Here is a 12119-nt window from a genome sequence, read left to right as displayed (position 1 = left end):
TTTGTACACGCAACCATTTCCTTTCCTTCTCTGTGCTTTTTCATATTCTCCAAAGATCCTCTGAAGTTTACAGATTACAGTTGCAATCAGTGAGAAAGGGTTTTATTGAACTGGCTGACATTTTAGATAGCTAACTTTATTCTCTTCAAATAATGCCACTTAAAATAATTAGGGCCCATCTGTTATAGAGAGATTTTTGTTAACTGTATATTTTAAGTACATAAAAATGGTTCCATTTATAATAAAGATGCTACAAGCTCAAGAACAGCTGAACAGCACTTCATTGACTCAATCTGTTCCTCTTAGAAACTCACTCTTCACCATGACTGTTTTTATCTCAGATGTTCTCTACTCCAGGCGGCTCAGGGCAGGGCCAGGCACAACAGGCAGTGTGAAAGGTTTCAGAAGGTGAGAGACAAGGTGGTAGGTAGGTACGTGGATTTGTTGGGGCTTTCTAGACACAAAGCCAACAGAGGAAACTGGTAATAAAGCATGGCCTGCAACTAAAGTATCTCAGAGCAGTTCTCTTGGGGTCAGCAGGCCTTTTTGGCAGTTTACCAAACAAATTTTCAGCATGCCTACTGTGTACATGGTCTCATGGTGGGAGCAGAGGCACAAACAGTGCCCAACCATGGGGCCTGCCTCCTCTTCTAATAGGGGAGATAGACTGGAAAAGTTTAACAGTATAGTAAGGAAGAAAGTGGAAAAGGCCACAGCAGGCACAAGAAAGATGCTCATCAAAGCCTGTCACTTGCCTTCCACATGGGACCTTGTGAGTGTGGGCTAAATGCACACGTATGTGAGGGAGAGGGTCTTCACAGAGGGACCAGCCTGGAGAGCAAGGAGGAGGCGTCCCTGCGGAGCTGTGGGGACCCAGATACAGAGCACGGCTCTACCAAACTATGGCAGGAACCAGAGGTCTCCGAGGAGTGGCAGTGGTTAAGAAAGACGAGAGAAGATTCAGTGGGAAGGTAGGTGGGATTTCAAAAAAAAAAAATCAGCTGGGAGAGCCCTACAGTAATTCAGGAGACGAGAATACATACAGGCTCACTGGGAAAAGCCAGATAAGAGAAATAAGTGGAAAGAAAGACGGTTCCAGAGCAGTGGTATCAGTACACGGAGTCACGTGCCATGAGAAGCTGAAGTTCCTAAGTCTGGGCAAGGGGGCAACAGGAGGTGAGGGAAAGATGGAGAGATGGGCAAGGAGGTGTGTGTGGGTGCAGGACACAGCGGCCAGTGTGGACACGGAGTCCGGGTGACACGGAGGGTGTCACCTGCTCCTCCAGATGGGAAGAAAACTGAGAATCAAACAGAGGTTTTATATCTGTAAAGTCAGCAAAACTATAAAAAGCAAGTTACAATGGTGGAAGAAGAGAAGGACAAGAGACATTCAGGGAGATGGCTCAGTTCTACTCACAGTTAAACTACTACTATGTGGAAAGATTTACGGGATCAGAATTGAAAAAAAAAAAATTCCTAGGTCACAGTTGATTGTATTCTCTGAGTCCTTCCATCAATTTAAGACACTTCAATAACTTCTAAAATATATTTCCTCAACAACACAGGTAAGACCTAATGTGATGGGAACACGAGGTGAGGGAAAGTCCACTAAAGTGGACTCAAGGAGACAACTTCTCAAACATGGAATCCAACACCAGATGCACACAAACAGAGAAGGAGGGAAATGCTAGGAGTCAACAGAGACAGGAGTAATTGGCAGGGGGCACTGGAGGTTGCATGTTCAGATTTTTTGTTTGTAAAGCAAGAACAACACTGGGATACAGAAGCCCTGAAACAAACATCCAAAAAGCTAAAGTAAACTGCATCAGTCTCAGCATGACCCCTCAGAGAAAAGACTGAAAATGACCTCGTAAGAAAAGAGTTACCTTTGGCCTTTCAGGCATCTCCAGGAAATCAACTCAATTTTATTATTTATTTATTTATTATTATTTATTCAACATACAGCTGGATTTGAGATTTCTTTTATAAATTTAATAATCTTGTGAAAACAATGGATACCAAATAACACCAAAGGCCATTTCAGGCTCAGAAATCACGATCACCATCATAATCATACAAACAAAAACTCCAGGATTTGTTAACTCTGGAACTCTTCCTTGTGCAAGTCTCTGTCCTAATTAGAAAGTTAAGTAGAACTTACTATTTCTAGGGGGCTGCGAAGGAAGACCCTTGAACACACACTGAGATACTGAGAAGCACAGCAAATGTACCAATCCGGAGCGGACTGGTGGTATAACCGGCCTGAAGGTCTGCTGCAAGCCAGGGCCCCAGGGGTTAAACACAAGAGTCCACACTGGCTCTGCCGGAATCAGACTGTGGCGGACACAGGAACCTGGCTTATGGTTCTGAATCCCACCTTTAACAAAAGAGCCCAAAGACAAAGAGCCAGGACAGATTATACGCCAAGATAAACAAAAACTGTGGTAAAGATAAAGGGTAAAGCAACTATATGCTAATACAAATTAATTAAAAAAATGATCCACCGGAAATTTAAGAACGGGGGTGGTGAGAGATGAAGGCAATTAATCTAGTAAGATTTTTCAAATTCACAAAGGGTGTCTGTAAGTGAAAGCCTTCCTAGAATGGCAGCTGCTATCTAAATCCATTAAAGATAGGAAAATAAACATGCTTAAACTTCACAATGAGAAATCTAAATAAAATCCAAAATAGTCCCTGAGAGTGAGAGAAATAATAACATGTTGGAAAGTAGTATTCAGGAATAGCTTTTACAAAATTCTTGAATTACTTAAACATTTGCCCTGTTCTCATCTAAAGAGTGAGGGAAACAACAACATAAACCTTGCCATCAAGATCAGGAATTCATACAATAGTTACACAGATGCATAGAAAGTTTGCTGATTCTCATTCTAAAGAGCCATATTATATTTTACATACTTGGCAGAAAATGCTGTCACCATTGAGGAAATGAAGTATGAGTTTTCCACGTGGCAGAAATTAGCCCTTTAAAAGTTTGTAATTATAGATAAAAAAAATATTCCACTATAATTCATTCTATCTCATCTTAACTAAAATATATTAACAGCTCTGTTTTTGAACTCTACAGGGCCACGAATATAAATACAATTTATATTATGTTACAATACAGTGAAGCCATGTGGGCCTCCAGGGTGCAGAGGTCTGTTTGAACCTACACAGCACACAACTCTTGGAAACTCCTACTTTCCACCTCCCACCTCTCTAATCCAGGAAGAATTAGAGGTTGTTAGGGGAAACCAGAAAGCAGAGAAGTAAGCTTGTTAAGTCAGTAACCTTAACAATATACATAATTTAAAGTCAAGAGGCTCTACTTGGAGGTCTGCAACACAGGGACTCTCCAAATATCAAAGACTTGCTGGAATAATAGCCACCATTTCCCTGTGAATCACAGGTCTTCTTAAATTTATTTGCAAGTTCAGAGCTGTATTCTGGGCAAATGTCAGGAATTTGGGGAAACTTACCTGATGGCAGCATTGTGTGTCAGATCCTTTAACATGGGAATAGGAGAACATACTACTCTAAAAAGAAACAGAAGAACCATCTGTTTGTAAGTTGTAACCTCTGGGAAAAGTGGAAACAAAATGTTGCTACGTTTCTTATGCTTTGAGAGAGAGAAATCACTAAACCAATAAAAACAATATAATCATAGGTAACTTTTTTTTTTTTGTCTTTCTTTTTTTTTTTTTTTTTTTTAATATTTATTCATTTATTTGGCTGCACCAGGTCTTAGTTGCAGCATGTGGGATCTAGTTCCCTGACCAGGGATTGAACCTGGGCCCCCTGCATTGGGAGCTCAGAGTCTTAACCACTGGGCCAGCAGGGAAGTCCCAATAGGTAACTTTTAAAAAGGGCCCTGTTTGTAATTTCACTAATAGAAAATAATTATGAACAACGGGCTTATATCAGAATTTGTAAAAAAAATTCTGATACAAGAATTCTTTATATTCTATAAACCAAAAAGGGGGCAGTGGAGGAACAGATAACTGAATAGAAAAATAGAACAGGTATTTCATAAGGAACACCAAACAGTTGAAAGACAGGTACACAACAAGATACACAACATCCTGACACTTTAATAAGATTATTAAAGTAATTTTGACCTTGTGTGGATCACCTCAAGAGCTGGGTTCTGACCCCAAGTCCAAGGCTTTTATGTTGTTTTGTTTTCTCACTACTTTCTTATTATTTCTAGAATATGAAACATTTAGGCAACAAAGTAGAAATGCTAACTAAACATCCTCCCAACCCCTCAATTAAACACAATGATGCTTACTGATCTGGAAGGACAGCTTCCTCATCCAAAGAAAACTTCCCTTGGATCCCATGACATAGTTCAGGTGGTACATCCACTGACTGTGGGGGGAAAAAAAAACCCAGTCCTGATTATACAGGTGAAAGAATGGAAAGCACGGACTCAAACATGTTTGTTCACCAGTGGTCACAGGACTACCATTCTTAACACCCCCCAAAGGTAGAAACTAAGCAAGTTCCCATCAACAGGCGAGTGGACTAATGAAATGTAGTGTATACACAAATGAAGTATTATTCAGCCATAAAAGAAAAGAAACACTGACATAAAATGGCTGAACCTTGAAAATTCTGCTAAATGAAGTGAGCCAGACACAGGTGGACAAATACTGCATGATGTGATCTAGGGGAGGTGTCAAAATTAGGCGACTCCATAAAATCAGCAAGTAGCAGAGAGGTTGTGAAAGGCTGGGGGCAGGGAAGGATGGGGAGGAGTGTTTAATGCTGTCCGGCGGGTATAGAGTTTCTGATCAGGAAAGTGCACAGCTTTATAAATGGTCTTAATGCCACAAAATTACACACTTAAAAATGCTCCAAATGGTAAATTGGGTTTATATTTGGCTAAAATTGTAAAAATGCATTCCTGATTAAATAATCAAATGAACACACTGTCAAGAAACACATCATGAGGGAAAAGAAACCATACCTCTGTGGAACCTGTCTTGTACAGCTCTAAAATGAAGTCGTGCAGTGGGTGATGTTTCCCAACAAATAAGACGTCACCTCCAAGACTGTTTCTTCTGGCTGGGGGGGAAGGCAGGACAAGATCAAAGTAATATCCACAAGAGCAATTTTCATTATGAGACCAAAATTAGAAGATGCATCTAAATTTTTAAAGCTTTATTATGGGGACTTCCCTGGTGGACCAGTGGTTAAGAATCCAATTGCCAGTGCAGGGGATGTGGGTTCGATCCCTGGTTGGGAAACTAGCATCCCCATAGGCCGCAAGGGAACTAAGCCTGAGCGATACAACTAGAGGGCCCAAGCGCTCTAGCAAAAGATCCTGCATAATGCAACCAAGACCCCATGTAGCCAAATAAATAAATGAATGCTTTTTTAAAAAATTATAGAGTTTGTGAAAAAATAACAAGAAGAGGCCTAAATTTAGGTGATGTGTCTTTGCAGAAGAAGAAAAAAAAACTTTGACAATAAGGTTTCAAAAATCAATGATTATCAAAAAAAGCTTTTAGTCTCAAAAAAACAAATCAATGACTATTAGGAAAAAAGTCACTAAAAGATACCTGCACAAAGAATTGCAAGATTTTATTAAGTTGAACTCAATTTCTTATAAGATATAAACATTCCCCAAGGAAATACAAATTTAATCATCTGAGAAGGAAAATTATCCTAAGGATGGCTGACAGAGAAATTATTTCTATAGGTTTGTTACACTGGCATTAAATTTTCCAACTGAACCCAACCTTGCAATTTCCTAATATTTTAACTATCAGTATAATGACAAAAATCCCACTTGTTGCGAAAGATAACATTTCAAGTTAACAATCTGAGAGTAAATGCTTGCAGCTCATCTTAACCTTCAGGCAAAATTATTATAATCTGGGGGGTGGGTGAAGATGAAGGGAAGAAGGGAGATGGAGGAAATCAAACACTTATAACTTAAAAGCTTTCAATTTAATTTACTATTTAATTACTACTCAATGTACAGATAGTATTAATTTTAAGAAACTCATTTTTGTTACAAAGAAGTAAAACCAATGATTTATGCCTCTTTTATGAAAAATCTGACAAATGAAAAAAAAAAAAAAAGTCTAATTCTATAAGCAAACGTGCAGCCTGTGTCACACAGACTGTGCTGCCCGATGGGCCTGGCCTTACTCTCTTCAGGGGTGAGGTCTGGGTACACCTCTTCCAGGGCAGCACGCAGTCTCCGCTCGTCCACAAACGGCAACAGAGCCACACCTGGGGACACAAAAGCACACCAACCGCCCCAAGTATTAGAGTCACCTAAATGTCAACTGGTCCAAATGGACATTTCTAGTAGAATATTCCCACAAACATAAAAACATCTGGAATTGAAATATTTAGCCAAGTTCAAATGTAGAAGGAAAAAACCTCCACTTTTCCATTCTTAAAATGGCTCATATGGAAAACCATCTGTGATCTTAACTCTGTGATAATAAAAATTTTAAGTTAAAAGAACACTTAAGATAGCAGCCTGTTCTCATCTTCCTTATGAGATGGCCTTGGGCAAGTTAGTCAATTCCCCAAAGAGCTTGGGCTTATCCTTTCATCATTCTAGAACCTTGGATTCTTCTTTTATAAAACAAGATCATTCAACAGAAGTTTTTAGAAGTTCTATCACATTTTAAAACCTAATAATTAACTTACACAAAAATTTTAGACATTTGTTTGTTTAAATAACTCAGAGATGGTAGAAGAGATGTTGATTTTCAGGCTGAAAATTGTCCTCTGGAGTGTGATAGAATTAAGGTCATTGTTTTATCTAGACCTTTGCGCATCATCTTCAAAGAAGCACACCAGTGAATGCAGGATCCATTACTAGAAAATTTTTGACACTTTTGAAGCATAGGAAGTTATGCTGTCTATAGTATAAATAGTATCTTTGCCAAATAAAAAATTGAAGATAAATAGCAAAGAGAAATGCTAAATGAAGCTAAACAGTTTTGAAACTACTGCCATTCAAAACTGTTGCATTTATGATTATTCCCTTTAAAATGATTAGAAGTGGAAAGTTTCCAAAGTTGTCATTTATGATTTAGCTGCCATATTTTCAAAGCTAGGAAATGTGTTCAACTGTACTACCTACTAAGAAGAATACTTTTTTTTTTTTTAAGTTAAAAAGAAACTAAGTTCTAGTGTGAATTTCATAGGGTCAAAAAGTTGATAAACACTTAGATGGGAAAAAACCTTGAGAGTTGTTTTAGTTTAGTTAGTCACACACATAAGTTACCATGAAAAACTAAAACACTACCTAGCTTTCATTTTCTACCTACTAGATTCAGGATCTAAACAAATTATGAGAGACTTTCCTACGATATCAACTCCAGAAGCAAATAGTAAGCAATTTGCAGTGCTAATGACAGCAATATGGTTAATAAATAACAAGCCCTACTGGCCAGTGGAAGAAAGAATACTTTGCACCCAGGTATGAAGATGGTGGTGCTTGAGAATGAGATGATAGTAAAAACAGCAGTGGTGACTTTTTCCTGAGCACCTATATCCAACGGCTCATTAATTGTCTCAACAGCCCAGAGGCAGTCCAGATGGTGGTAGTATTTAGGTAAAAACAGTGGTCACACTCTCCAGGTTCTGATCTTACTTCCGACACTGTGTGACTCTCATCAAATAACTTATATTCTCTGTCCATATAAAAAACACATTTGAAATATCTATGTTATATTATTACATATAGTATTTGTATGGTAAATATATGCTGGAAATGTACCCAGATAAGTTTTATCTTCTATCATTTTAGATGTACTCAATTTAGGCAAGAACTTAACTAAGTATCTTCCATAAGTTCATAAGTACTTTCCATAAGTTTTAAACATACGTATGGAGAAAAAAACTATACCTCCTACTAGTAAGTTTTACCTCAAGAAAGGTATATTCTTGGTACAGAGTCTAATATGTGAAAATATTTATATAAGATATAAAAATATTAAAGGCCCGAATTAAACCTATGCTGGGACTGCCCAGGTGGTGCAATGGTCAAGAATCTGCCTGTTGATGCAGAAATGGGTTTGATCCCTGGGTCGGGAAGATCCCCTGGAGAAGGAAATGGCAACCCACTCCAGTGTTCTTGCCAGGAGAATCCCCATGGACAGAGGAGCGTGGCGGGCTACAGTCCAGGGGGGTCCCAAAGAGTCGGACACGACTGAGCATGCATGCATGCAAATCTACCCTAAAATTCATTTGGAATCTTAAGGGACTCAAAACAATCTTGACAAAGAAAAATAAGTTGGAGGACTCCAATCTTCTGATTTCAAAACTTACTGCAAAGGTACAGTAATTAAAACAATATACTGTACTGGCATCAGACAGACTTACTGACCAATGGAACAGACGGCCCAGGAATAAACCCTCCCAAGACCACTGAGTGGGGAAAAAGCAGTCTGGTCAGCAACCAGCACTGGGAAAACGGATATCCACATGCAAAAGAAAGAAGCTAGACCTTTACGTTACACCATGTACAAAAATTAACTCAAAATGGCTCAAATGTCCTAAATGTGAAGAGCCAGAACTATAAAGCTTTTAGAAGAAAACATACAGAGGAAGCTTCAATGACACGGGGTCAGGCAGTGATTTCTTAAAACACCAAAAGTAAAGGCAGGAACAGCAAAACAGTCCAACTAAAACTGGACTTCACCAAAATTAAGAATTTCTGTGCATCAGAGGACACTATCAACAGAGGGAAAAAGATAACCCACAGAATGGGAGAAAATACACAAATCACGTATTTGATAAAAGATTAGAGTCTGGAACATACAAATGACATCTACCATACAATACCAAAAACCCAAGTCAAAAATGGGCCAAGGACCCCAACAGACAATTTTCCAAAAAAGATACAGGAATAGCTAATGAGCACGTGAAAACAATGATCAGTATCACTAATCACTAGGAAAATGAAAATAAAAACCACAGTGAGACACCGTTTCACACCCATCCAGATGGCTACTATCAAAGGAAACAGAAAGCTGCTGTCAGTAAGGATGTGGAGAAACAGTAACTGATGCGCACTGGCTGACCTTTCCTCTGGGTAATTTATGCTACAGGAACAGCAGGTTGTCTGCATGTCTATGTATTTACTTACTCACTTAACACACACATAAATATACTTAGATTTTTATTTACTACTTCCTATTCTCCTATGTCTCCTCTCCCTGTTGCTCCTCCACAGGGCATCTTCAAAAGCAACCTAAACCCCAATCCATACGTGTAACACGATACGCCCACACAGCACTACACGTGCATAGCCCCAAGCAATGGGCTGCATTTCCCACTACCATTCTGTTCAAGTTAACACGAAATTCCAGTTACTGCGTAAGTTAACTCTAAAATCTCATAAAATAATTATTTCAATTGGTAAATTATTACTTATTCCCCTTTGTTCCACAATTCTCTTTGAGTTAGTTTACTGATCTTCTGCACCACAGAGAATAATCAAGGAAAAAGGTGTGAAAAATGGTAGTACTAAACACACGTATCATTTTAGAAAAATAATGGTGGAAGAAGAGGTTAACATGACTTGTTGAAAGGGACTGTGATGGGAAACAACAGCTGGCTTACTGTGTTTGAGACTTTCTTGTGTTCTACTGTTATTACACATTTTTTTGAATGCTAAATTATCACCTTAAATACTAATTTTTACTGCCCTTATTTCTACAAAGTCTGTGAACAGAAGGAATGAGAAAATAATATATAGATAAATAATGATCAATGTTAAACATTTAAACTAAATTTCTAATATATTTTTCAAAAGTTTCCACAGAGTGTTAAGTAAATCTCCACAAGAATACTCTTGTGTTTCTATTAATACATCACTAAGCAACCTCATAAGGTATCAATGACTAACAGGAGCCAAGTCCCAGGTTCCATTAATTAATCCAAAGGAGATAAAAGATAAAATGGTTAATCTGTCTCAACCTGATTTGCTATTTATATTTATCATAATGTGACTATTAAAATTATATTAATCATGGTTAATCCCAGTTTGGATGGCAAAATACAGAAAATCCTTTCATTCCGTAAGCCATGTTCAGTTCAGTTCAGTCGCTCAGTCGTGTCTGACTCTTTGTGACCCCATGGACTGCAGCATGCCAGGCTTCCCGGTTCATCACCAACTCCTGAGCTTGCTCAAACTCATGTCCACTGAGTAGGTGATGTCAACCAACCATCTCATCCTCTGTCGTCCCCTTCTCCTCCTGCCTTCAATCTTTCCCAGCATCAGGGTATTTTCAAATGAGTCAGTTCTTCGCATCAGGTGGCCTTTAGCATCAGTCCTTCCAATGAATATTCAGGACTGATTTCCTTTAGGATTGACTGATTTGATCTTCATGCAGTCCAAGGGATTCTCAAGAGTCTTCTCCAACACCACAGTTCAAAAGCATCAATTCTTCAGTGCTCAGCTTTCTTTGTGGTCCAACTCTCACATCCACTCATGACTAGTGGAAAAACCATAGCTCTGACTTTTGTTGGCAAAGTAATGTCTCTGCTTTTTAATATGCTGTCTAGGTTTGTCATAGCTTTTCTTCCAAGGAGCAATTGTCTTTTAATTTCATGTAGTCACCATCTACAGTGATGGTGCAGCCCATCAATGGAGCCCAAGAAAATAAAGTCTGTCACTGTTTCCACTGTTTTCCCATCTATTTGCCATGAAGTGATGGGACCAGATGCCATGATCTTCATTTTCTGAATGTTGAGTTTTAAGCCAGCTTTTTCACTCTCCTCTTTCACGTTCACTCTCCTCTTTTCACTCTTTCACTTTTCACTCTCCTCTTTCACTAAAGAGGTTCTTTAGCTCCTCTTCACTTTCTGCCATAAGAGTGGTGTCATCTGCATATCTGAGGTTATTGATATTTCTCCCAGCAATCTTGATTCCAGCTTGTGCTTCATCCAGTCCAGGATTTCACATGATGTACTCTGCATGAAAGTTAAATAAGCAAGGTGACAATATAAATCCTTGACATACTCCTTTCTCTGTTTCGAACAAACTGTTGTTCCATCTGGCTGTAACTGCTGCTTTCTGACCTGCATACAGATTTCTCAGGAGGCAGGTAAGGTGGACTGGTATTCCCATCTCTTGAAGAATTTTCCACAGTTTGTTGCAATCCACAGAGTCACTTTAGCATAGTCAATAAAGAAGCAGCAGATGTTTTTCTGGAATAAGTCATGTTAGTACACAGTTTTATCAAAAAGAGAAAATTATTTTAACAAAAGGAATACTGTCTAAATTTTACCTTGCCATGCGTACTTCTTTCCATTCAAATCAATAGCAAAATCTTCAGGGTAGAAGTCAATTATACTAGAATCCTATACCAGGGAGACAAGTAAAGATTCAGAAAGTGAAGTCACACATTTCTGTTATGAAAAATTTGATATAAAACTTTTGATCACACTATCATGCCCGATAAGAAAACAAGCTTTCCTTTTAAAATAGTATTCTTTAAATTGCAGGTCCAGGGGAAAAAAATCAACAATTTTAAAGATAAAAACAAAAGATATTAACACAGAATTTTAGAGTGGGTATCTGTGGATCCAGTGTAGAGTGAAGAATTTACAGAGAACTCTGTTTCCCAGCTGTGCCTCACGCCTCCTCACACACAAGACCAGCTAGGAGGGGATTCCAGGTGTGCCAGTCTTAGGTCTGGCGGACACCACAAAGGCTGGAGCAAAAATAATGGCTTACAGGTAGGCGGAGAACAAAATAACTGTTTTTAAGAATTTCTTCAAAATACAAATGAGTTTTATTTACTAAGTAGGGTACTGATAGTCAAGAGAAGCAGAAAAAAATAATGAAGTAGTGAAAAATATACAGAAGAACTCAAATACTTGCACTGCTCTGCACTTCACTCTTAACTATGAAATGCAAATACAATTGTGACTCATGTTAGTAAAGTGTATGACAAAAACCCAGTTACACACTCAAAACACCAAGACTCATGGCAAATATATATCAGAATGTATCGGATACATCATATTGAATTTAATACTAATATGGTAACATTGATAATATAGAATAATTTAAATGTGATTTTGTGAACAACTCCAAAGATCTTACTCTCAAGACAGACAGCAAAGTTTCTGTA

General features: G+C 38.4%; 1 protein-coding gene across 4 annotated transcripts in view; it reads right to left on the bottom strand.

Moving 5' to 3' along the window:
* The window catches only part of XRN2 (5'-3' exoribonuclease 2), a 61625-nt gene that overhangs the window by 18713 nt on the left and 30793 nt on the right, over positions 1 to 12119 (bottom strand). For all 4 annotated transcript variants that reach the window (XM_043883273.1, XM_043883272.1, XM_043883275.1 and 1 more), the window contains 5 exons: positions 11271 to 11343; positions 6163 to 6246; positions 4973 to 5070; positions 4292 to 4371; positions 3480 to 3536 (listed from right to left, as the gene is read on the bottom strand). In XM_043883273.1, the coding sequence (XP_043739208.1) occupies positions 3480 to 3536; positions 4292 to 4371; positions 4973 to 5070; positions 6163 to 6246; positions 11271 to 11343 (392 nt within the window). The remainder of the gene's footprint in view (positions 1 to 3479; positions 3537 to 4291; positions 4372 to 4972; positions 5071 to 6162; positions 6247 to 11270; positions 11344 to 12119) is intronic.

Source organism: Cervus elaphus, chromosome 23, assembly GCF_910594005.1.
Source record: "Cervus elaphus chromosome 23, mCerEla1.1, whole genome shotgun sequence".
Taxonomy (NCBI): Eukaryota; Metazoa; Chordata; class Mammalia; order Artiodactyla; family Cervidae; genus Cervus; species Cervus elaphus.
Note: the sequence above shows the minus strand (reverse complement) of the source record. Positions and strands in the feature narration are given on the sequence as shown.